This window comes from Coturnix japonica, chromosome 4, assembly GCF_001577835.2.
Source record: "Coturnix japonica isolate 7356 chromosome 4, Coturnix japonica 2.1, whole genome shotgun sequence".
NCBI classification, from domain to species: Eukaryota; Metazoa; Chordata; class Aves; order Galliformes; family Phasianidae; genus Coturnix; species Coturnix japonica.
In genome coordinates, this window is record NC_029519.1 from 13,079,524 (window position 1) to 13,106,610 (window position 27,087).

The 27,087-nt window shown below is 39.0% G+C and overlaps 1 protein-coding gene across 4 annotated transcripts in view; it reads right to left on the reverse strand.

Moving 5' to 3' along the window:
• Window positions 1-27,087, reverse strand: part of COL4A5 (collagen type IV alpha 5 chain) — a 73,184-nt gene that overhangs the window by 32,240 nt on the left and 13,857 nt on the right. For all 4 annotated transcript variants that reach the window (XM_015860476.1, XM_015860475.1, XM_015860474.1 and 1 more), the window contains exons 2-21: window positions 20,844-20,903; window positions 14,401-14,490; window positions 13,160-13,204; window positions 12,419-12,463; window positions 12,251-12,313; window positions 11,475-11,528; window positions 10,643-10,669; window positions 9,240-9,320; window positions 8,102-8,164; window positions 7,619-7,654; window positions 7,480-7,521; window positions 7,282-7,374; window positions 5,495-5,548; window positions 5,333-5,389; window positions 3,137-3,181; window positions 2,986-3,039; window positions 2,771-2,812; window positions 2,165-2,297; window positions 1,187-1,360; window positions 61-144 (exon numbers count right to left, since the gene is read on the reverse strand). In XM_015860476.1, the coding sequence (XP_015715962.1) occupies window positions 61-144; window positions 1,187-1,360; window positions 2,165-2,297; window positions 2,771-2,812; window positions 2,986-3,039; window positions 3,137-3,181; window positions 5,333-5,389; window positions 5,495-5,548; window positions 7,282-7,374; window positions 7,480-7,521; window positions 7,619-7,654; window positions 8,102-8,164; window positions 9,240-9,320; window positions 10,643-10,669; window positions 11,475-11,528; window positions 12,251-12,313; window positions 12,419-12,463; window positions 13,160-13,204; window positions 14,401-14,490; window positions 20,844-20,903 (1,342 nt within the window). The remainder of the gene's footprint in view (window positions 1-60; window positions 145-1,186; window positions 1,361-2,164; window positions 2,298-2,770; window positions 2,813-2,985; window positions 3,040-3,136; window positions 3,182-5,332; window positions 5,390-5,494; window positions 5,549-7,281; window positions 7,375-7,479; window positions 7,522-7,618; window positions 7,655-8,101; window positions 8,165-9,239; window positions 9,321-10,642; window positions 10,670-11,474; window positions 11,529-12,250; window positions 12,314-12,418; window positions 12,464-13,159; window positions 13,205-14,400; window positions 14,491-20,843; window positions 20,904-27,087) is intronic.

Here is a 27,087-nt window from a genome sequence, read left to right on the forward strand (position 1 = left end):
GTTTAACAAGCTTTAACAAAAAGAGACAGAAAAAAGCAAAATATAGCCATGACTCTGCACCTTTCTGGCCTCTCTCTCCAGCAAAGCCTTGTTGTCCTGGAATTCCTGGAGGACCTGGCGGACCCCGCTCACATAACCCTTCACCTGAGAAGAAGCAGGAAGGATTTCATGATCAAACTGTATTAGAATACATATATTCTGCTTAAAAAATAAAATAATTTAAAAAAAAAATACTTCCCAGTATTTGTATGTATATACAGGACTGCTACAACTCATTAATGTAAACTAAATTCAAAAGAAAACAATCTGTTGATACTACAGTACAGTCATCAGTTTCCTGCAAAACCCCTTTCCCACAGCCTGTACATGTCCACCTCTATATTATATTTAGCTTCATACCATAGAAGCATGTGTATGAAATGTAATCAGTTTGAGGAGATTCAAGATGCCATTTAGATGCTGGATTCCTCTTTGAACAGTGTTCACCCCTTTCCATCAGCATTCCAGTTCTCAATTCCATTTCCCGTTGCCTAGCTCTTTTTTCCCAAAAGCTTTCATCCCAAGTGTCCACTGGAATAATTATCAAATTACACTGGAATTCTGACTCTCCCAGTGTCATAACCCCTCCAAGCATTTATTAGATGATATCATGAAAGTTAAGCTTATTTAAGAAAGCATTAAAGTGGTTACCTCCTGCTCTATGTGGAAATTTTAATGTGATTTTCACTAGTTGGACTTAAAAAGATTTAACATCAGTTGGGAAAAAATACTTGATGTTATACAGTTGGGCCGGAATCTGTCTGGCCCTGGAGGACTATCACTACTGTCTAAGTTAGCACAAAGGTCCTTCAAGTCTGATTTTTCCTCCTCCAGTCTAGTTGAATCTCACAAATCAGTAAAGGCAGGGCTCACTTGAGTTAGAAAGTAACATAAGAAAGCCAGACTTCAACATACACTGCTGAACTCCCAAATTCTGTAGTCACCTAGACTACATCAGCTAGTACTCTCCTACAAATGTCCATTTGAGATGTGAGTGGCTTGGGAGGATGTATACGAATAGCTTGGAATCTCATGGGTTTCAGCTGCTGGTAAATTACATATTTGGAGGAAAAGTTAACAACAAAAAAACAATGAATGAATGCCAAAACTGTTCAGTCTTTTTGCTATCTATATGGTAAACACTTACCAGGAGGAACAGATGGTGCGGGTGGTCCTGGAGGACCTGGTGGTCCTGGAGGTCCCTGTGGTCCATCAAGCCCTGGTTGTCCAGGAATGGAAACACCAGGTAAACCTGGATCTCCCTTCTGCCCTCTCTCACCAGGTAAGCCAGGTGGGCCAGGAGGTCCAACAGTAGTGATCCCTAAGATGGGAAGAACTTTGTTTCCTTAGAACTCAAAAGGTTTAAGCTAATAAAATGTTTAGAAGTACCCTTTTTATAAAGATGACATCGATATGAGATGAATAACATGCTACAGGTAAAGCTATATCTTTCCTGCAAATACAAGTAACACTGTAACATTTTTTTTCATGGAAAGAAAATCTACATGTTGATGTGCACTGTTTGACACACACATATTTTGCATTTTTCAGACATCTTTGTTTGAAAAATTGACCCAGGATTCAATAACTGTGCAAACTTCTATGAAGAAAAAACAAAACGTGGAAGTAGGGCTGATATAAAGAAGAACATCTACATGCTGCAACACTACAGCTATATTCTGTGCATATGTAAGATAAGTACAGGAGTCACTATGCATTTCCACTGTAGTAGACTCAGATCACCTCTTTCTTTAGGACTGGTCAGTCAATAAAAAGGACTAGATTTAATGGCTGGGTACCAGACTTCCAGTAAACAACACTTTCCCTGTATAATGCAATAGATAGTGTATGTTACAGGTAAGCAATATGACATAAATTAACCCCAAGATCATAAAGCTAGTATCTGTTTGATAGCCTTGATGATTAGCACTTTTTGTTCACCACAGCAGGTTCAGAATTCCTCATATTAACTCCACAACTTAAGAGCATTTAAAGATAGCTCTAAGTAGTTTTGCTTTCACTTTCTGATTAGTCTATCTGTCAAAAGGAGAGTAAAAAGACCACAAAATTAAACATCCATTCATACATTTTAATATAAAAATTGTTTTTATGCTTGCAGTCCTACCTGGAGAACCTGGCAAGCCAGGTGGGCCTGGCCTACCAGAGAATCCACGCTCCCCTTTGGCTCCTGGGAGTCCTGGCAATCCTTTGCTACCTTTTGGTCCCACTGTTGCATCAATGCCTGGTCTTGTAATGACCTGTAATTGTTTCACATTTATGTAAAAAAGAAGTCAATTACTAAGACAAGAAAAGATTCATTGGATAGATAAAGAGATGTAAGGGGAAAAAAAGATCAATGTCCTTTGAACTTAATTCCAATGACAGTGTATTCTTCCCACTTCAATGAATTACGTAGTAAAATTTCAGTAAAAAGTTCTCCCCACAGAAAGCATCTTTACTGCCAGAACACAGAATAAACTTCAGTGAAACTCTCTCAGTTTCTGCTATTTTGAGGTTATAGTCTAGCCTTGTTTTTGTAAGCTAGTAAATCCCAGAGCACAGGATCTATTAAGAAAGAGGGATATAATTGTTTCTGTTAGCAAGCATAAGAAATTTTTGCTGGTTCTGTCAGTTTTTGTTTATACCTGGACATGCAAACTCACTGTCACCCCAGAGCTATGATGAGCTAACACAGTCAACCAAATGCAGAAAGAAAAGATCACCAACTTACACTTCCAGGAGGACCAGGAGGACCAGTGTCACCTTTTTCACCCTACCAGTGAAATTAAAAGCATTTTTTACTGCATGTTATTATGCAAGATAATAGCAAATATTACTCAATGTTTTAACAGCACAGGCAATGCAATTACTGCTCAGTCAGAACTGAACTCAGTGATGGGAGGTTTTCAAACTACTATAGAAACAATGACAAATAACTTGGCACACCTTTTCACCATCTCTTCCTGGAACACCATTTACCCCAGGTCCACCAGGTAAACCCTTCAAGAAAAGAAAAATAATCACACTTAGACCTTCTCCATATCAGAAAAAAAAACTTAAGGAGTCTGGTGAGATTAAAAATGCATGAAGTACTCACATCCCTACCAGGCTGACCAGGTTCTCCATCTTTGCCCGGCTTTCCCTTCAAAAACATAAACATGCATTGAAATAAAATGATTCAGCGGTGAAGAAATCTTGTGGAAATAATTTACTGACTACCTGTTTTTCAGAAAACCAAACTCTCCAGAGTGCAGTTCTTATGACATACAGCTCAGAGATACTAAAGAACTATCAACCCAGTTATTTTCAGCGAGGTTTTCTTCTTGAAAATGAGAGCACAAAAATACAAGTCTCAAAAAAACAAAACAAAACAAAAAAAAACACAAAAACCAACCCAACAAAGGGTGAGCAAGCCCAGAATAAAATGGTATTCAATTAACTATTACTGATTCTCTGCATTTAATAAACCCCCTTAACATTAGAGAAACTCTTTGCTTGGAAAACAGACCTTAACTTCCTAGACACTACATTGAATTAGGAAATCAGTACACTGTGACCAGTCAAACTAAAACCAAACATTTTTATGTTTAAATTTTAACTCCCCCTTGAGCTAAATGCAATTTTCTGAAGAAAACTATCAAAACAAGAAGCCGAATTCTGCTCAGAGAAGTGATTTCTAAAAAAAAGTGATTTTTGCTAAACGGATATGCTATTGCTGCAGTGAAAGTAGTGCAAGCTCCTTTTTACCCCAAACCATCCATTGGGTGAGTCAAACACAAGTCTGTTGTTAGCATTACAGAATGAGACGCCTGATGGAACTTAACTACACTACTGATGAAGTTTCACTATAGTGACATGATCAACTCTTAATCAGTAAGAAGTTGATAACAAGACCAGACAGATGCATGCACCAGAATATACCATGATCTGTGAAGTCTTGAATATTAGTGATTCTGATTCTCAAAAATGAATTCAATTGAAATGAGTTTTAGTCATAGAATAATGCTAAAATACAATTTTATAGTCACTTAACAGCAAAACTGCATGTTGAATAAGCAACATTCATTCAGAGTAAGAAGAACAAAAATGTTGGTAAATAAGCTTTTAGCAAAAAGTCATCTTCTATATCCCTTCAGGATTTCTATCCCTTTAGATCTTTGCAAATCTATGTGGTTCCCAATTATTTTTGCAGAGAGAAGCAACTTGGAAAATGCAGTTCAAAACAGAACAAGAGCTTTGGCTCTGTAAATCTGCTTCATTTCTCACGTGCGTATAAGAAGGCAAACCAAAGCCCGCCTATAAATCTCAGCAACTAAAAAGAATTTTATCTAGAATACCAAAGATTTACCTTCCACAGTCTTTAATCCCTATGGACACTGAAAAACCTATTACCAGCTTGTTTCCAAGCAGTGTTCATAATACTGTCTGATTAACCTGGGTAAGATCTGTGTCCTAGTTTTCAAAGGGGCCCATTATGTTGATGCAACTGTAAGTTCAGTAGCTATGAAAGTGAAAATACAGAATGCTTTGAGCTTGTAGCAGCTTATCTTTTCTTTACTAGTCCAACTCACGTTATTCTCATCCTACTTCTTAACACCTTCATGATCTTCCTCAGCTTTTCTGAGCTGTGATATTAAAGTAAATTTCAATTTCAGGATGGACAGAGTCTAGACAGAAATGAAATGATTAATACTGTCTCTGGATGCAGCTAGTCTGACTTGCCCCCTCTCCAGTTAATACACAATCAGAAGTCATTACTTGAGATGTGATAAGTGGACTTTTGGTTCTAATGCAGTGTTCAGAGACTTCTTTTAGTAACTTATCTCACAAATAAATACACTAAGAATGAGCTTACACAGACCATCCTAAAAATACAGCAACCTCACGCTGCTCAGGAAACTTAGCAAATGAGTAACTGAATGAAGGCCTTCTCTAAAAGGAAACAGAAAACTGCTGCTTCAGCCAAGTAGCCTAAGAACTCTGAGGTAGCCTTCCATGTCTAACCAGATAACACCATTAAAATCAGGTTTTCTTGTGCCTAAAACTAAGTTCTACATGTAGACAATTCTACAAAAAAGTCCTGATAGATCCACAGATAGAAGCACTGCTGTGAACCAGATGGGTCACAGACTTCTTTACCAGATTACAGAATAAAAAAAACAAAATCAAACAAAAAAAAACACCCCACTTTCTTACCCAGAGGCTGAAGGCCTCACCTGATTTCAACATTTGCTTTATTCTCAAAGATAACACTGACTGGAAAAATAAATGTTTGGTTAAATAGACTACTTACTCTTTTGCCTGGTTCTCCTTGCTCACCTTTTTCACCTTTTATGCCACCGGGAAGACCCTGAATATATAAACACAATCTTAAATTGAGCCCATAAGCTTGAGCAGATTAATTTACAGTTTCTGAAGAGATGCATTGAGAAAGAACTAGAATAGGTCTACTCACAGGAGGGCCTTGTGGCCCAGGAAGTCCTGGTGGGCCTGGATCACCTGGAATACCCTGTCAAACATGGGAAGAAGAAAAAGAGGATTAAAGCCCTATTATTCCATAGTGTCTCCATTTTTAAAATATATATAAATATATACCTATTTATACATACATATATACGTATATGCACACACACACATTTTTACTATCATTTAGATCTCCAGCTGTTAACAGTAAGAGGCCACATCAATTCTTCACTTGTGCAGATCTTTCAAGTGAAATGATAACTTTTATTAATTGTTCATCCTGTTTCTTTAGATGATTTGCTCCACTAGGATACAGCTGACTACACTGAGTACTGCAGCTGTTGTTCTGGTGGTCTACAGCTGCTACAAAATAAAGGAAGGATGTAAAGAAGGATGAAGGAAGGACAGAAGATGAAGACAAAAACAAAAAAGAGGAACAAATGCAAAATCTGGCTGAAATTACACGAAGAACAGTTGTTGTTGCTTGTAATTACTGAAACTGTGAGGCCACTAGGATCAATATTGAAAATTGTCACAGAATTTCCATATGAAAAACTGAGGGTTTCTATTTTATTTTGTCACACCTTTGTAACAATAATTTAGACTAAACACTTCAGACTATTTAATCCACAAAAGCTTTCTGTGCATTTTCTTGTTGTTGTTCTCCCCTTCTTGGTGGACTCCCAACTTTTAAAAAGCTTTTTACAGTTGATCATCACCAGAGATGACGGTGGAGATACACAGCAGAATCTTGTATATACTTTACAAGAAAAACCACATGTAATGTAGAATGTTTTTTACTGATTTTGTTGTATCAACTATAACTTATGTTGAAACATAAAAGAACCTTTAAACCTCAAAATCATTGTTAGTGTTGGTCAAAGGCAAGTGCTTTGTAAGGCAGGTATCTAGAATGCTTGGATTTTGTACATTTATATACCTGCACTTCAGTAGAATTAGTTCTTCAGATATCTCTGATGACAGAGAAAATAGCTCTGACCCTAATAAAATCACCTGAATATTTATTTCAACTACAGTGCAGTAAATAATAATATTAGTCCATTTAGGATGACTGAACACTGAAAATGTGTTTCAGTTGATAACTCTAGGAAATGGCTTGGTAGTGCCTAATGTTCTTCAGAAATGACGGGTAACAAATGATTTTAATCAAGATGTAGGGCAATGACTTTTTGGCATTTGTAGTGGGAAAGAACCCATATAAATCAAACCAAGAATCTGAGCTTACTGCTACAGTATGGCTTGATATTACTTTTGAGAGTCCAGCAAAAGGAAAAGAGCTTTTTCATACCACAAGCAAGAAAGATCTTGCAGTATCACTAAGGGGAAAAAAAAAATTAAAAAAAAAAAAAAAAAGAAAAAAAAAGAAAAAAAAAAGAAAAAAGAAAAAAAGAATTTAAGCTAAAACTTTTAAAAGACTTCTTCACAATGGATGACTAAACTGGTTAATTAGTGGGAATCATAATCCCTACAGTTTTGGAAGTCTCAGTCTGGGTGTTCCAAGGGAACATTTTAACTGCATCTACCATCACTATAAGTTTTCTTTGAGACAGTATCTTTTGGAGGACTAGTTACTTCAGTAAGAGGAGCAACTGAGCTACTGCCACTGGCATGCCTTCTATTAAAGGAAAACCACTTAGGGCCAAAACATTCTGTGCTTTAAGAAAAATAACAGAAGCTCTGTACAGTCAGTAGAACGTGAGCGTATACAGACTTCAATGATCAGACACTGATTAGAGATGGACATAATTTCCCATTTACCTGATCTCCTTTCTGAAACTCAATGTCATTTGGTCTCTTCTGTTCTCCAATTTGTCCTGGTGGCCCTGGAGGTCCTTGAAGACCTTGTTCACCCTAATGTGCAAGAAGATGGCAGTTTGATAGAGGTAGTAAATCCCAAAATGGCAAGGATTTTGAAACTCAAAAGTAAACATATGATCATTTTCATCACCTACTCACTTTTTCACCTTTAGGTCCTTGGAAATTCAAGCCCATGTTACCCTACAAGAAGTAAATATTGTCAGTTCTTAGAATTCACAAATGAACAGAAAGAAAAATGAAACAACTCCAACCACCATCAATAAGAGACAGAAAATACCTTAGGTCCTGGCAGTCCTGGTGGACCAGGAGGTCCCTAATAAAAAAAATGAAAACAAAGGTTACTCTTCCAAGCATTTTGCTTGTCGTCTTGTGAAAAAAGGATCTTTTTAGTACTAAACTTCACAGATACATAAGATATGAGCTCTTCCTTTAAGTGAGATGTTCATTAAAGTCTTAAAAATACAGCCTAAATAAGCTAAATTTTAACTCTTAGGTTTAACACCAATACAGACTGCAGAAAGATTCAGGCTAACTTCAAGTAAAAAGAGCTCTCTGAACAGGCTGAATGTTTCAAAGGCATCACATTTAAATGTGCACAATAGCAGTTCTAGGGCGAACCAAGTGAATGACTGCTACTGTCTTCATATCAAGTTATGACTAAGGTAACCTCTGCATTTTGCCAACCTGCCTCTGAGGACATGGAAAAAAAGCAGCAACTGCCTTTTTTAACATCTTATGGGTAACAGGCTAAGAAACTTACTGTCAAACCTGGGGGCCCTGGAGGACCAACTGGACCTGGTATTCCTGTAGAACCAGGTGGACCCTGTTGAAAAAAATGGAGGAAGCTATCAGAGAGACGCTTCTTATGGAAAAACAAACAAACAAACAAACAACAGCAACAGGACAAATGAGAGACCTTCAAGGTAAAAACAACAATAAAAAACACCAAATGCACAGCTGGCATCCTTCAGGTGTCAAATCAAAGGAACTGACCACTAACTTACCAACTGGTTCTAGATGAAAGGCCTAAGTGCCAAGACTGTTCTGCTCTCTACACCAGTACATCTCTTTGGCTTGGATAAAGGAATACTTTTTTGTTTGTTTTGAACTACTTTTGTTCTTTCTTTCTCTTGAATGCACTGAGAAAGAACAACAAAACACTTTGTATTTGTGATTCCTCCCATCCAGAAACAGACAATAGGAAAGCACAGATCAGAGGAACAGAAATGCTAACAGGCTCAGTCTGGTCAGAATAGCCTGAGGTTTGCCTTTCTGTACCAGGAAATGGGAGTTTCTGGCTTCTGTCCAGTACAAACCGATTGACTCATGTTCTGTGTCCCTTGTTCTTCCTATTAATTAATGAATGGTTCAGAGGGGAAACACAGGGCCTGGAGTCACTAGCTGTTTTCACAGAAGACTGCTGGGAGAACAGAAACACTGCTCAGGAGATGCAACATGAGGAGAACAGCTGAGACATTAGCCTCACTCCCCTGAGTGAAAATAGTGGCTGCAGCCTAGAAGTGCAGATTGTTACTCGCTTTACCTCAGAATAAAGAAGGAAAAGGAGCTCCAGAATTAATACAGAGAATATCTGGGAAGTGGTAACAGAAAGGGGAAATAGTGAAGCAAGTCAATAACTGTGAATACTATCATCTGCTTGACACTGCTTTCCTGAGTAGGAGATTTCTCTCTGTGGACGCCCTATTAAGAGTGATGTGGAAGCAGTTTTGAAACCTTCATCACAGCGTAAACTAGAGATACAATAATTATAAGCCTTGCCCGTTCACATACACATAGGGATTCCCTAGCATCAAATGTTCCAACTGTGCTGTAATTGGAATACTCTTCCTTTTATATCTCTGTTAGACCACAGTCTAACAGTATTTTATTCAACTTACAGGTATCCCTGGAAGACCTGGAAATCCTTGGTCACCCTTCTGTCCCGGTAGCAAGGATGTAATTATTTCACCTGCTTCACCCTAGAAGAAAACCAGCTGGCTTTTAATTATTAGCATATTCCACAAATCTTTATCACCATTCTGACTCCAAAGGATGAAAAAAATGACTCTTAAAACTATGAGAGGATCAAAGTTATGTTATATTCCAGCTTAAAATTTAAGCACTAGTTTCTCCAAGAAATACCTCTTTTAATGAGATACATCATTGCATATTTGGAGAATTATTTAAATGGCTAAACTACCAACTGTTAAGGGTTATCTTTATGTGTGTACAAATGTATCAGCATTGATCTAAATTCCAAAAGACCATAGGGGATTGAAATACAAATGCTTCAGAAAAGAGACATTCTAGCTTCAGGTACAGAAAACTTTTATAACACAATGGAAAAAAAGGCTTTCAGCTTTTTCCAGTGTCCCACTTCATGAGACTAATGCTGTGTATGCTACTGTAACAGTCACATTTCATGGTCTAAAGTAAAGTATTGATTACTGATTCCAACTCACATCTTTGTTTTCCATGTAAATGTTGTGACCAGCTAGCATTCTAATACCTGCACAATGACTGGGATGGAGGGGGCTGAGAAAAACAGTGCAGTTTAATAGTCATCATTTCCCAGTACCAATGCATTATGCTGTCCTCTCAGGAGTTTAATGGAATAACTCCGTTGGGGGGGACAAGCTTCCTTTTAAATAGATGTGAACCCAAACTAACATTTTGGCTCATGCTCAAGTAGGCCATGCATACAGTAACAAAAAACAAACAAACAAAAAAACAAAAAAACAAACCAAAAACCCAAGCAAACAACAACAACATAATCCCCTTCCACCAAACTTAAAAGGAATCCTCAAAGGTCCAAAATCAGATTGAGAGACTACATGCCCCCAGGGGAAGAGAAGTCATTTACATAAATAACCTAAACAGTAGGGAAGCACATTTCTGAAAGGAATGTAAAATGTTGCACTATTCCCTTTACTGGATACCTAAGTTACTGTTGCACTAGTTACTGTTACTCTAGTTGCACTTCTGAACCCTCACACAGACTACTGGAGCATTTAGATGTAGGTAGACATTCTATTAACTTGATGCCTCTTAGAACAGATGCTGTCCCTCACAATCCCAAGAGAACAAGTTTCAGAAAACAGTTTGCAGTCAACCTAGTGCAGAATTCCTAGTTAGTTGCACTGGAAAGACCTAGAAGCAACACATTTTTTACAGAATTTCACTTCAGATTCCAGAGGATGTATATAGTCTTGTAACAAAAGCAAGCAGCTCACTTTTGCCAGATCACACTGCACACTCATGCCTAGTTAGTACTTAGACGTAAGAGTTAAAGAACACTTACCTTCATACCTGGCAGACCAGGGGGTCCCTTTGTTTAAAAGAAATAAAAAATGAAATAAAGATCAACAGAAATAAATTCTTGGTATGTTATTTGCAAACCACTGATCAGATCTACAGTATGAGATAAGCATTAAAGAGAAAAAAAAAAGAGATGAAACAGCTGAAAATGCATTTCTTATGACCTTCAGAATTAACTGGAAAAAAATTGAGAAGTACTTTGACAGTAAATATTCAGCATTATATTTCCGTTTGCTAGCAATTTGCTGTTTTCTGTTCAGCTCTGGGCCCCCAGCATAAGGTGCCATAAGGACAATAAGGACACTGATCTTTTAAGAGTGGGTCCAGAGGAGGGCACTAGGATGATCAGGGGGCTGGAGTACCTCTCCTTATGAAGACAGGCTGAGACAGTCTAGGTTGTTCAGACTGCAGAAGAGAAGGCTCTGAAGAGACCTTATTAATGGCCTTCATTCATAATGAAAACACCCTATACTGTGTCTTTCTTCTGTCCCATTAATCATTACTAACACTACATATATATATGTATATATATATACACACACACACATCTATCAGAGGACAGTAACAAGATCTTCCTTCTCTGACACATACGCATGTATTCATATCTTTCTGCGGGTGGCAAAGTAGCTCAGCATGGGGGAATTCAAAGGACTTTTACTTCACTTTGCCACAGCATCCAGCAAAAGAGCTTACTCTTTTGCTAGACATTAAAATACTCTAATTAATCATCACCTGTTAACTGAGCTTTCATAGATTTAGGTAGGGCTTTTTCAGTGGATTACAAGGCAGCTGATCTGGAAAAAATGTTTACTTACAGGAGGCCCTTGTAAACCTGGAAAACCTGGACTGCCTGGGAATCCACGCTCTCCCTTAGGGATGAAGATGACAATTAGTCAAAAAGAAAAACTAAACATAATGAAAACAGATAAACAAATGGTTAATGAAAAGCCCAGTTTCATTGTTAGCTAGCAATGGCAATAATCCGTAGGTTAAATGGTTTGCAAAAACCATACAAGTGACTGAAACAGAACTTTCCAAATGGAGATATTTCAAACCTCCAGGCAAGTTACTATAATGCAGAGAGGGAAAAAGCACACAGTGCTAAAGATCAGCTTCTCAAAAAGAAAGATCATAAAGTGACGCCAAGCTGCACGTTTGAATAAAATCAATCCGTTCCAACAAGGACACCCAGTCAGTATTTCAGGGTATTATTATTAAAAAGTAATACTTAAAAAGTTCCATTGTTTAGTAGTAAATTTTCTGTAGTAGCAAGAGTCTACTACAAAGATTATAGCATATTATTCTAATTATGACACATTCCTTTGTTGTCAACCATAAAATTGAGTACTGGAAGAAGTAACAAAGTAACTATTTTGGCTGCACACTAACGTTGTGATTAACAGTTGCTACTTTAGATATTAGGTCATAGGCTCTCGTCTCAGATGCAATTGTGTGAATCACTCCAGAATTACATGCACAACTCAGTAACAGTAAGTATCACAATAAATTAAACTCATTGACCACAATCAGAAGAGCAGGAGCTCTTTATCACATTATTGTTGTAGTGTTTTGAATTTTAAAGGAATTCTACCTTCGTTCCATTGCAGCCTGGGATACCCTGAGGTCCTGGTGGCCCATCTTGTCCTGGTAAACCCTTTGAAGATGAAAACAGGATAGAACAGTTAGTTCACAGGATGGTCTTCAGGGCCAGAAAGACAAAATGGATCCTTTTCATAACTATATAGCCCATTCTACTCACAGGGAGTCCTGGCGTTCCTGGAAATCCTGGAAGCCCTGGTGGTCCCTAAAAGGAAATTAACCATGAATGTTTTAAACAGTATGGTGCCACTGGATTTATAAAAGGAGTTACAAAAATACTAAAATAAACCTATAACAAAAAAGAAACATCAGAATCACCTATAAAATAAGAACATCATAATAGGCAGCCATCAAAGTTCTTACATTTATTTTGGGGGAATAGCATAAAAACACAGAGAAGAACAACCATGCAGAACAACTAAGGTAATAGTATGCAGACATAGAGAGGAAAAAAAGCAACAACTCATGGTACAAAAGAAGAATATGTACCACCGAAGACAGTGATACATCAATTGTCGCTAGCTGAGGAGTCTGACAAAAAGAAGCAAATTCACAAAACATAAAGGGTTTCCAGACAAATTAATCTCTCACATATAAACCTGACGTACAAATATAACATATATACAGTATTGGGATTACCCTCCTTTATGAGTTTATGAAAAATAATACAAATTATATGTAAGATTGTATACCATAATAAACTGTTGCATTAATTAATTGTATTACTTACACAATCTTAGATAATTTTTAAAAAGTAACATGATATTTTCTAGTTGATAGATACATTACTTTCCTTAATTATTTTTTCCCCCCAAAATTACCAATTCTGTGAGGATCCCATCTCATCCCTGGCTTTACTCATAATTCCAGTACATCACTAGAAAAATGCAACAATACTTACTCTAATTCCTTTGGGCCCAATAGGTCCTGGAAGTCCATCATCACCCTAAGAAAAACCACAACAAAAACCAAAACCACACCAACAAAACAACATTCAAGTTTGCAGTCATTTTGTTCTGTTGAAGTAAACAGTGATAAAAGTTACTTTTAATTTTAATAACAAGATTGCTACACAAGTTATCACTTCCTGAGTAAAAAGGCTCAGAATAATTTCATTTTTGGTATTGGATCTCACATTGAACAGCACTTGTTGCAGCTGATAAGCCACAAGTGAGGAAATAGTTATCTCTGATCAAAGTTATTTCAGCTTGCACAGAAGCAGACACTTTCTGCTTTCTTTCATCCAATATACTGCAGTGACCTCTTGTGGGCAACACAAGATAGAAAAGATTAAACTTCATAGTAACAGATTGAGAGGAAAGGGCATTTTTAGAATAGAAACACAATCACGGCTTCTAATGGAAGACCCTTTTCTTGTCTCACTGTTACACTGTTAGTTTTCCCTCTCAATGTAGCCTTTTGATTACTCTTATCACCTATCTATTTTTCACCTGTTCGCTATGCTTCTGTTAGTTTGATTGTGGGTACTTGCAGACAAAATAGGCAGATCCTGGATAAGCTTGTATACATTAAATACAAATGCATACAGAGAAAGGCATTTCAACATATTAATACTATATTATACCATCTGAACAAGGTAATGTAATTCAGTAGCAAACAAAAATAAACTGAAACCGCAGAGAACACAAGGAACATTCCTCCGCTGTCTCTACACAGCTCAATGAGGTCTTCATTTGCATCACCCCACCCAATCCCAGCCCAGGAACGCCACAAGGTGCAAACACTACTTTGCAATACTGCCCAACATGGTGGGGCCTCTCCAGGAGCTGAACACCACTCTAATCAGTAAACCAAGTAAAGCAGTACTGCAAGCAGCAATATAACAACATCACAACACCTTGCCAAACCTGTTCTCTGACCTTAGCAGCAGTCCAAGGGAAAGGATACAAGTGCATGTACAGTCTTTGCAGACACATGCAGGTGACCAACAGGAAACTTAAAGCAATGTTCTTACAATTGACTGTTTCAAGCAATCTAATGTATCCTAACCTGATACACTACTGAAGATTTTTACTATTAAGCTGATGATAATCAAAAATTCTGGAATGATTCGGGATCAGCATTACAAGCAAACTAACGCTACCTTGCATTTCTATGCTATCCAAGTGAATTGGGACTTACCTTTGCACCTCTTGGACCAGGAGGTCCTTCTGGGCCTGGAAACCCAGGCAGACCTGGCTGTCCTTCCAAGCCTGGGAATCCCCTTTCACCCTACAGAAAGTATATGCACAGATGGTAATATGGCAAATGCACAGGATACTTTAAATAAATTCACAAAATAAACTATTTTTCTGCTTTTCAGTAGGAAGTTATTGTACAAACTCTAACAGTGCAATTACACATCTAACCAGCTCAGCTCCAGAAATCCCTGTACATGGGCACTGCCATTAACTACACCCCTTAAATAGGTTTCGTAGATGTTTATCGACTATATAAGCCACTTATTGACAGCAACATTTTAATAACAACTCTCCTGTTCTGGCCATTTGCACAGAACTGTCCCATCTTCCTCTAAAAACATAGCCATCAAATCTCTCCTGAAAACTCAACTTCAATGATGGCTCTGGTCCTAAGTGCTTACAATATAAATCAAGACAAACAGAGAAAAGACAACACCAAAATGATGTTTCTCATCCCTTTTACCTCACACCTCATGCTAAAATTCTAACCTCCCAAGCAGCAACAACATTTCAGTGAATATTTCTGCATAAGCCATGACAGCTCAGTGTAACAGATACACCTCTGCCATACACCATGGTATGTCCCTCTGTAAGTTGTTTGTTACAACTCAGTGCTTTCCAGCAGTTTCAGAATGTTCACAGCTGCAAATTCAAAAAAATATTTACTTTTCTTTCTTTTATACAATAGACTCATAAAAAAATCAATAAATATTAAGGTGACAATCAGTACAAAGAAGTTAGGAAATACCAGAATTGGTGCACCTTTTTTGAATACAGATTATTGCATACTCTTCAATTACATCAACTTTTATTTCCCACAGCTCTACCAACCAGCATATGTACAATGCTTACATAACAAGCAATTGCTCAGCACTATTCCTTATTGCTTTATAGATACCTGCAAGGCAACTTACATAGATTTACCTGAATTATTTTTTTATAACTCCAGGAACTGCCAATGAAAGAGAGGTCTGAGCTCATTATTCCATCCTAACAAGCACCTTCATCTCCAGGTATGAGCTGTGTAGTCCACTGTGAATTATTTGATTCATCTTGAAGTTTCATTTTCTTGCACCACTTCAGCAAAAATTCAAATAGCAGCTCCTGTATCTACTACATGTCAATCTGCCAGCTATGGTGTGCCCCAAAGAAGTGTGAGGCCCTGCCTAGATCTCCTCAGCCAGTGCCAGGAACTGAACCAGGAATAGAAAATCTTCAAGAGGACAGTGTTAACAGAGAACTGAAAATTGGAGATTTCAAGACAACAGAAGCATCTACTTGCAGCCTTGAACACAACATGCAAAAGGTAACATCATGGCTTTGCTCACCTCCCTTCTATTTTCCACAGCATCTCTATGTTGAACATGATTTCAGGTTCTCAGTGGATAGTAGGGTTAAGACTTACTCTTAAATTCTAATTTTCTCACCGCACTACTCCAGTAGGTGCCCTGCATTCCACTGCAGAGGACAAGAAACTAACAGATACATTCAGAACACTTACAGAATGTATTGATCAATAGAAAAAGAAAGAGCACTCCAGGCTCTACTTTAGCATGGAGCTATACAGCTGATACTGCTTCACTTGAAATGCAAGACTGCAGAAATGTTAAAAGCCCAGGCCCAGATATGAAAGGGTTAGGGTGCCCCTCAAGGAGAGAGAATGAGGAATTTGGGAGTGCCCAATAAGGAAAACATCAAGCAGAGTCAGACCTGGGAGCAAGCTCTGGCAAGAACAGTGTTTGCACACTAAGGAAAAACTCACATACAAGAGGCATGCCAGATGCATCAGGTACAAGCTAGGCTACACAATGACTATTAATCTTACATTGGTCACACTTCATGTTTTTGTTAGAGAAGGTGACATCTGCAAATGGATACTAGAACAAACTTTTAGCAAAAGGCTGGCCTTCCATGTCACCTGCTGCTGACAAATGGTCCTCTAAAGTGCAACTGCTCGGAGGTGTCCACTCTGAGCAGTCACATAACTGGTGAGCCACAGCCTTTAAAAGTGAAAGAAGAAAGTAAATCAAACAAACATAAGAAATACAGGAGGCAACAGATGCACTATTGAAACTGTGAAAATAGGATTTCCTTCCTGAGGGAGCCGTACCAAACTAGCTACAGAGGAAAGAGTGGGGCAATAATCACTACTCTGGACAAAAAAATTGGTTGGAGAAATGACCACTGGGGGAGAAGTCAACCTGATCCAGATCTCTGGAATACAAATGTTGGGAGATATATATACACTTTTCCAACAACTGTTTTCTATTCCAGTGTTGCACAGAGGCATTCCCTAAGTGAGAAGAGGCAGGGCACTTTATGCCCTGACCTGAAAGACTGGGATAGAACACAAGATGATTCAGTGAATCCCCAGTGATTCAGGTGGGGACAGTTAAAGAGCTCCTCCTCCACCTGGACTGTCACAAGTCCATGGGACCAGATGGGCTCCACCCTCAGGTGCTGAGGGAGCTGGTGGGGGTGATTGCTGAGCCTCTCTCCGCCATCTACCAGCACTCCTGGTTAACTGGAGAGGTCCCAGAGGATTGGAGGTTTGCTGATGTGACTCTTCACCTACAAGAAGGGTTGTAAAAAGGATCCGGGGAACTACAGGCCCACCAACCTGATCTCAGTACCAGGAAAAGTTGTGGAACAAATCATCTTGAGTGAGATCACATGGCACGTATATGGTGTGTAGGAGATCAGGCCAAGCCAGCATGGGTTCATGAAAGGCAGGTCATGCTTGACTAACCTCATCTTCTCCTATGACTGGGTGAACAGACTGGTAAATAAAGGAAAGGCTGTTGATGTAGTCTACCTAGACTTCAGCAAAGCCTTTGACATGGTCTCTTACAGTACTCTCCTGGGGAAACTGGCTGCCCATGGCTTGGACAGGTATACCTTCCTTTGAGTGAGGAACTGACTAGAGAGCCATGCCCAATGGGTAGTGGTTAATGAAAATCTGTTACAAGTGGTGTCCCCCAGGGGTTGGTTCAGGGGTCCATCTTGTTTAATATCTTTATTGATGAACTAGATGAGGGAATTGAGTGTACCCTCACTAAGTTTGCATATGACACCAAGTTGGGAGGCAGCATCCATCTGCCTGAGGGTAGGGAAGCCCTTCAGAGGAAGCAGGATAGGTTGGACCACTGGGCTGAGGTTCAACAAAGCCAAGTGCCAGATCCTGCACTTTGGTCACAACAACCCCATGCAGCACTACAGGCTTGGGGTTGAGCGGCTGGATGACCCAGAGGTGTTGGCCAATGCTCAGCTGAACATGAGCTGACAGTGTGCCCAGGTGGCCAAGAAAGCCAACAGCATCCAGGTCTGCATTAAAAATAGCATGAGCAGAAGAGTAGAGAAGTAATTATCCCCCTGTACTGTTCTCAGTACTGTGTTCAATTTCAGGCTCCTCGCTACAAAAAAAAAGACATTGAGGCCCTGGAACTGCCATATAGAGAAGGGCAACAAAACTAGCGAGGGGTCTGGAGCACAAGTCTTATGAGGAGCAGCTCAGTGAGCTGGGATTGTTTAGCCTTGAGAAGAGGAGGCTCAGGGGAGATCTCATTACACTCTACAACTTCCTGAAGGGAGGTTGTGATGAGAAAGGACTTGGCCTCTTCTCCCAGGCAACAAACAGGACTCAAGGAAATGGTTGTAACAGAAGAGGTTTAGACTAGACATAAGGAAAAAATTTTCCTCCCAGGGAGTGGTCAGGCACTGGAATGGCTGCCCAGGGAGGTGGTGGAGTCACCGTCCCTGGCAGTATTCAAAAGACATCTGGATGAGGAGCTCTGAGATATGGTTTAGTGGCTTCTGGTAGCAACAGTAATGGGAGGACAGTTGGAATAGATCTTTTAGGTGAGATTTGGAGTTGAGGGAGAGAGAGAGAGAGACTCTGAGGGGGGTCTCAACATACAGAATTCAGCAGATCTGCTTTATCTCACAAAAGGAGTCACAGGTGTCTGTAAACATTTTGATACAGGGCAATGTTACTGTAGTTCAGGACATCATTTACAAAGCAAGTAATTATTCATGATAGTGACTGAAGTTTAAGAAGCTTCAACTTTCTCTCAGCTGTTTGTTTGTTTTTTTCCAGAAATGAAGAACAGCCGAGTTTGTCATATCCACACTACATTTTATTGTGACAAATACAAAAGAAAATTGGAACCTTGAGGATTTAACTGAATTGCCTCCTGAAACTCAGAGCTCCAAGTACATACATCAGAACATTCCAAGAACAAGATTCACTTTGTAAGAAGACACAGACCTTTGTTGCAGTGATTTTTGTCAGCTACATATGGGCTCCTCCTAACCCCCCCCCCCCCCCCCCCCCCCCCAAAAAAAAAAAAAAAAAAAGAAAAAGAAAAAGACAATGAAACTTACTGGGCTTTGGTCCAACAGATAACATACTACTGGTACACAAGGGCTCAAGGCAGAGTTACAGAAGTATCACCGATGGCATGGAAGTAGTTAACTAAGAGCTGCAGCTCCCCATGGAAAAACATGAAAATAGTTTTCCTACTTGTTGCAGTTCAATTTGTATTATTTTGCCTGATTTGCTAGAATTTGGATATCCTGAAGGGAACTCTAGGATACTTAGAAAGAAGGTTACTTCTGAATCTGCAAAGGGACCCAGTAGGCTCTGCAGAACAGAACAAAGAAGCACTTCTTGGTTGACTTAATGCAAGTGGACAGCAACTTGGATGCATGAGCTAGTTGCAGGCCCATAATGAAAGAGTGAAACAGAAGCGCAGGGCTCAATTGAGTGCATTTGACAAGGCTTTTCCTGTCTTCCCAGTACATCACCAGGCTCCATACGCCTGACTTCCAGTAGTTCTACAAGTACATTGTCACATTTCCAATGGAGAATCAAAGAGGGACGATTATTTAAACAGCTCCTTGCCTAATGCTGTTTATATGCCAATTAGACAAGGAAATATAGAGTCTGACTTACAGTTCAGAGGTCACTACAGAAGGAAGTATAGATACCAAATGCCAAGCATCAAAGCAAAAAAACTACACTCAACTGGTACAAAGATAATTTGCAAGAAATTTAGGTTAAAGAGGTATCAGGCTTGGAAACCTGCATCAAACATTTAAGTAACTGATATGCTGTGATGGGTCAGCCTCATCATCTCAGAACATCTCTAGATGTCTTACATAAGATATCAGGAAAAGTTTAGAGCTGTGAAAAAAAAAAAAATATTTAAAAAAAGCATTATGGACATCAGTGAAGGTCTTGAACAGCTCCTCAGAACTGAATGATCAAATCAAGACACCAAATAGTGCTGCCTTCATAACTATAGAGAAACTAATGCGATGGCATGTGTATGATCAAACCAGTTACACAGGCAACCTACCACACCTAGGAGTGCAGGCTTTGCTTTTTACTGTTATTCCACCATGATGGGAAACTTCTGAAAGACAGTTTAATAAAAATACTGAGGTCTGGCAGACTTTTATGCTGTTTAACTTGACTTTGGTGAAGAAGGAATCCAAGTTCCCAGACCTCACAGTAAATCTCTGATTCTAAGAGTGGAAATCTGCATTATGTGTGTCTACCACTTTAATAAGCGGGTGCCAGAAACACTATGTTCCCTTTATTATTTTATTTAGAAGGCCAGAAAACGTACTCCAAGGTTTTTGTATCTACACTTGCCAGATAACTTTGTTTACTGAATTCACAAAATATCTGTGACCAATTCAGAAAAAGACTAACTGTACATTATAGATGGATTTTCCAATGTTGCACCTGCTATAGTCATATTAGGAATGTGAAGACCACTGCTGGAAAGCCTTCAAACTAAATCCAAAGTAGTCCTGTTACAAGTGTTACGATACACCTGGTTTAGCCACCTCCATTTGAAGGAAATGCGCCAACAAGGTTGAAGTTTCAGGTAGCCCAAGCAAACTCTAAACTTGTCATCAAGAGGATGTTATTTTTCACTAGATATGTGTACTGAGAATATACTTGATGTACTAAACTAAAAGTAAGTAAATGCCAAGGAATGACCTCATCTGTCTACAGCCATCTGGATGATAAGTACAGCCCCATAAATTACTCTGAGTTCTGGATATCTGCCCTCTTTAATCTCAGCCAATAGTAAAATACTGCAACAGCATAACATTGAATCAAAGCAGTAACTTGAATACTCTGCATTTGTTCCCTTAATGCTATACTTTTTTATATAACTTCAAAATCACCTTTGAAATGTGTTAGAAATTAATCTAGAGCATTGAAGCCCTAAAAAAAATAATGCTGAGAACCCACTGTTTCCTCAAAGGATAAATTTGTATAACTGTTAGTAGTAGCAGTGGTACTCCAACAGCAGGAACAGAAGTCAAAGGGTCTGTGCATTAGTCAACCACATAAGATATTCTTACCTTTTCTCCTTTAACTCCACTGCAGTCACATTTGGTTAGAGATGTACATCCATGGCAAGCCTTTAAAGACACAAGAAAAGATTATGTGTTACCTTACAGTGATTCAAAACATCAAGTCTGCAATACTAAAGTTATACTAAAACATGAGCCTACAAAGTAGGTCACCTAGACTGCAAACACATGTTGAAAGCATATACAGTCTACTGGAAGCTTGATTGTCTATATTAAGGAAACTAACACATAAAAGTATAAGTCTCTTAGCATTTTTATGTTGATTTTATATTTCATTATATTTTTAGTTCTACACTCAAACACTACTTATTCTAGGGCAAAGTAAAACGTAACCTGTGGCCAAAGAAGAATTTTAATAAAGCATGTTCTTCAGCTCTTGCCACCACCCACTGACAGCATCCATTTATGACTCTCACCAGTAGATGTCAGGTTTTGAACAAGAGTTTAACTAAGCCTTATTTATGGTGGTTACAGAAAGATACTTAGTGCCTAAATAATTCATGTCTCCACAGCACAACTACTCAGAAGAGGTTTTAAAATACAAACAAAAAACCCACCTAGATGTCATCTAGTTGCATTCACACTGTACAAACCACGACAAGTCAGCTAAAACACTACCTCATGTAAGGGGGAGGCAAGAGGGTCTGGGAGGGGCATTGGTCGGAGGACGGAGTTAAGGAATTTGATTCACAAAGATGATCCAAACCAGACAAATTCTTGGTATCACATCTGCTCAGTTTGAATTCTCCCCGACTCCAGAATGATGCTCACTACAGTTCTGTGTTGATTTCAGAAGTGAGCAGACTGGTGTGCTTTAAAAAGCGAGATTCGTGGAGTAAGCAAAACTTTATAGTGTACATAAGACAGCCACCAATTCCCAAACCTCTTAATACTTCCGAACTATGACCAGCAATAGGAGATATTCTACATGAGGATTTAATTTGTTCTGAGGACACATGTAGCATAAAAAATTGCAGCACATCATTAACAGTTGAAAAAAACTGAGGGTTTGGGCTCCTCCATTCAACCTCAAAAAACCTGCAAAGAACGGTATGTACAGAGAAAGTTTCAGCTGAGCAGGAGACAAGCCAGTTTGTCAGTACTCAGTACACCCACACACCAACTCTAGCCCTCATTATCACAGAGACATGACCCATCACCTACCTGGCATTACTAACAACCTGGCTCTTAGCCTAAACACACTACTGAGCATCAGAATGAAGGCTCCAAAGTAGCTTAATTCACCTGAAGCTACAGAAACCCAGGATAAATAAAGTATCCTGTTTCACAAGGCAGAGCTTTCAGTGCCATAGCAGTAGTGCCACCCAACACAGCTAGGGCATATCTCCAAATCTTCAGCTTCCCTAATCAGTTCATTGATTTGATGTACACAGAAATTCAAAATTCTCAGTTACCAGGAGATTATTCAGCTGTTTCCTAAAGTGAAGATGAAGCTTAGCAGCCAGGTTTGGTTTTCAAAGATCAGACTGGTTATTATTTAATAATCTCACCTCATCGCTGACTCCACTTGGAGCAGTGTGTTCAGCTGATGCCCTCCTGATGTCACCTTTCAGCCCAAGCAACCTTCTGAATTCAGCATTTTTCACTTTCAGGAACGTATTTTAAACACCAAGTTCATATTAAAGCAGAATTAATCCTAAAACTGGTTTATTTTAACAAGATCGACCTTAGTTACACATAATATTCCCCCGCCTCACAATACCAGACTAAGAGAAAGAAAGAGCAAGTATTTATCTCACTGTGCAGCAGTGTCAATGTCCTACTGCAAGGAGATCACACACATCTACTTGAAGGTCTCTGCTGCCTCCAAGAGATGGGGAGAAAATAAATAATTAGTAATAAGGAACACAGAGCTACACAGTGGTAAAACACAGTCTAAAACAATGCACCATCTCAGTGGCACATGCATAATGAAGATTTGTTTAGGTTGAGGAACAGAAGAGATTCATTTAGTCTTCCTCTTACATTTCAAAGAATGTTTCCTATAGAAATTTTCCTGAGTCTTCAGGTAAAAGAAAATAATTGGGCTGGATGGGGAAAGAGGAATTCAGAGAGAGAAGGCATGAGAGTATGTTGCCCCTTCACAAAACAATATATTCACAAAATTCTGTAAGGGCTTTAGACAAACTCAGAAGAGTCTCTGCCCTTTGCCACTGATTCCCTACAGAAAGCAGAAAACTGCATACTAATTCATCTTCAACACCAATCCTGCCAACAAGACAACTGCATGCAATAGATACAATCAATAAAGAAAATAAATAATGGAATAAAGTACAGGAAGGATCACGCAAAGCAGGGCTGTTTCGAGCAGGTTGCACAGGACCTTATTTAGCTGTACCTTGTGTAGCTCCAGTGGTGAAGATTCCACACCCTCTCTAGGCCCTGACCAGGGGCTGGATACCTTCATGGTGAAGAGCATTCCCCAGCTCTCACCAGTTCCTGTCTCAGCCTACACAGGGTAAGAGGAGCCTGGCTCTGTCTTTATCACACTCTCCCCTAAGAAGCAGGAAGACAAGCATAAGATTTTCCCCTTCCCTGATGCTTTTTTCCCCTCTGAGAAAGAAAGATTTTCCCAGTACCTTCCCATATGTCATGGGTAGCAGACTCTCAAATCTGGGTATCCCAAAACAAAGCAAAATGATCTTTAAATCAGCTTGGTTATGATCAAGGACTATACTTGTGCTGATTTCTATCTTCACAGAGCTGACAAAGCACATATGTTTCTTGCATATGCAGGCAATAAATATCTATGGATGTGATGCCAAAACACAGGGCACCCTTCCCAATACGGTGGCAATAAAGAATGTTTTTTGTTACAGGGGGCCTAAATAATCCTGTATGAAGTATTTTTAAAGTGCTTCTCTCCTTAATCCCATTCTTAAAGTGATTTAATCAATATAGCTCCTACCATAAATCATAACTTAAAAAAAACACACCACAAAACCTATGACTGCCTTCTAAAATCATTTATATGTCCAGTGGATACTTTATGTTTTGAGGAGTCTCTTAACTTTATTATTTTAATTATCCCATCTCAGAGAGTCAAGTGTACTCACTGAACACTTTCTGATAGATTGCTTTGGAGACCCAGCTCAGATGTTCTACTTGCAGGAAAGAAAAGTCTTTCCCAGACAGAAGTAACGGGAGGCTGGATAAAGTCAGTAATCAGAAAGCTCTCTCCAAGCACTCACTGTAATCAAATGGCAGCAGCTTTTGGCTTAAATCCTGGGAAGATCTCTTTACCCACAAGCTTATCAGGATGTGTTCCCACTGCACAGTCACTTATCTCCCTGTACAAAAGCAGTAGTTTGGCAGATTGTGTTTTTTAATCTGCATTAATTTTTACCTCCACCGCGTTAGGGTTTTTGAAATGAACAGCTGAAAGAGGAAAAATCCCTGAGAATTTGTCCTCTATCAACACTGACTCATGTCACTTCTGGGTCATACAGCAATATAACAAAGACTAAAGTCAAAAGCATCAGCAGTGTAAAACAAAACACTCAAGAGTTTAGCGATCTGTTCTAAATGAGAACTTGCTTCTTGTTTAGACTTTTCAATAGTCTCAAGGCCTTTTTCCCTTGTGAAAGAAGGCTGAAGAACTGTGCTACAGGAGAACATGTACTGCATAGCAAGCCAGTACAAGTTCAAAAGCAACTCGGCAGAAAGAGGATTCTGATATCACAGATTTAATTATGTAACATGCATGAATGCGAAAGAAATAAATAAAAAATATAAATGAGATCTTCACAACAATTAAAATCTTTTAGTTTTCAGCTACAGAGGATAGACAAGGAATGGAAGCAGCTTTTAAGAAATGACTGAAAACAGGGGAGATCTGCTTCTTGCCTACTGCTTTCCTCACTGACACTCCCCCCACTACCACCCACCATATACCTGTAAGGATGGACTTACTATTATTTCCATCGCCATTGCTGTTAGCAGTGAGTAGCAAGACATAATCAAGGGCGCTGATTAATCTAGCCAAGTTCAGCTAATCCTTTCATTGGATTTTCCTGACAGCTTCTACCCCATTGAACCAGCGTGTGGAGAGTAAGTTCTTTTCATTAGTGTATAAAAGGAGGGATAGTATTGGTTTTCTAGTCAAAGGATAATTCTTCCAGAACAAGCTTGGTCTTTTGTGCCTTACATGAACTGAGGAAAACTGCTTTATGCCACCAACAGAACGGTGTGTAGGTTTTTAATTTTTCCTTTAAATTGAAATGCAAGCTTAAAAAAAAAAAAAAAAAAAAAAAAAAAGAAGCAAACATTTGAAACCTTAGTCAGTTCTTACTCTTGGCCACATTTGTAACTGACAGCTCAACAAAATGAATAAACCTAAGTTATCCTCAAGATTTGTTCTGGCTGGAAAGCTGCTTTAAGCATTAGGTACACTGCCCTCTTTTCTCTCCAGGCCTAGAGATATTGGTTACGAGGCAACTTCAGTACACCCCACTGCTCCCCACCTCCCATTCTCAAGCACATCAGCCAAAATATTGCAGAGAACCAAAAAACAAACCAAACACAATAAAGGTAGAGAAATGTTATTCAGGAAAGAACAGCAACTTGGGGCTTCCTAAAGCTGTAGTCAATATAAGGTTCTCCTAAGAATAAGCAGAAAGTTATAGAGGACTGGTCAAATGTTCAGACCAATTAACCTGCTCATACGCAATCAGAATCCAAGAAACAGCACAGTTAAGTGATACCTCAGCTTTGGATTGTTGAGCTTTGGAAGTGATTTACCACTGCATACACCCAACTGCAGGAAAGTAAGTTACTCAGCAGCAGGGGGAGAGTGGATGTAGGGCACATCTAAAAAACCACAAGTATGCATTAGTATTTAAGTAGCATTTTAAGTACTTCAACATATATTTCTTTAACAATATTTTAATGCTCTTTCCACTGTAAAGATTAGAGCTGAAGGGGGATGATGCTTGTCACGTATCAGAACTCAAAGTTTACAAATCAGAAATTAATAGGATGTGTAACTTCTTACAGAAGCACACACAGTGAATCAATAAGGTGCCTTCATAAAAAAAAATTAAGTGTTCTGACATGACAAACACTGCTCACAAATGAGATCTCAATCTAGATCAAACAGTTGGAGAAGAAAAAGCACAGTCTGAACATTTCCAAGCTAATTCCTTTGCTCCTCTTTACATTTTCTTTTATAAAGAATGAATTTCCCGTGTGATTATCCCTTTCATTCCCAACGTAGCACAACAGCATTACTTCTAGATAGGTGAAGCACAGTTTCTATCAACAGACTGTATGTTCTCTCTTGACGGCTCAGGTGGCAGCAAGAGGTCAAGCAAAAGTTGCAAATAGATAGTGGATACCTTCTGCTTTTAGGCACTGTGCCAGCCTGCAACACACTAATCCTCAAGTAAACAGAGTTTACTTGAATACTTATGAGCACAACTTTTGTTAGTTTGGTTTTACAAAACCTCCATAATGGGCAAAAATGAACCAGCCATGAAACTATTCAAAAGCAACTAATCTTTGACAGCTTCCATACAGCACAAACATAAGGATTTTCTCCCTTATCTGTTCTTGAACCTGAGAAATAATCACAATTGTGCTCCATACATGGAAGGAAGTGTATGAACAGAGATGGTTCTGTGAGGTTGGCATGTCTGCAAGTCATTCCACTACCTGCAGTAAGCTTAAATCTTCAGCTGCTCAGGTAATCAATGGGTGTTATTGGCAGCTATAATCACAGCTTCAGGATGGATGCACCACCAGGTATTTAAGGCTTTATTCTTCCCCTTTCTTCCATGTGCTGCAAAAAGCAGGTGCTCTTCATAGCAAGTCCCACACTGATCATTCAGCAGCCTCAGTTTCAGTCCTCCTGCTCCAGTATTTGCCAGCAAAACACAACTAGCTATTCTTGTTAGCAAGCTAACCAGGGAATAAAAGTTAAAGGCAGTACAACTACCTTTGGAGAGCAAAGAAAAGAAAGGCTGAATGGAACACTGTCTTGCATTCTGATACCCATATCAAGTCACAAAGCCCACAGTCAAAAGAACAAGAGGTACATCAAATCCCTCAGGTTGTCATCCAGAATGCCTCACCCTCACAAGCTTCTTTAGAGCCAAAGAGAAAGGGGAACTGGGAGAAACCGTATAGGTGTTATTGGAATAAAATCCATGGTTTTGAAGTCTCCTACCCCAGGAAACAGCAACATAGGACTTCACAATTGACCAGGTCTGTA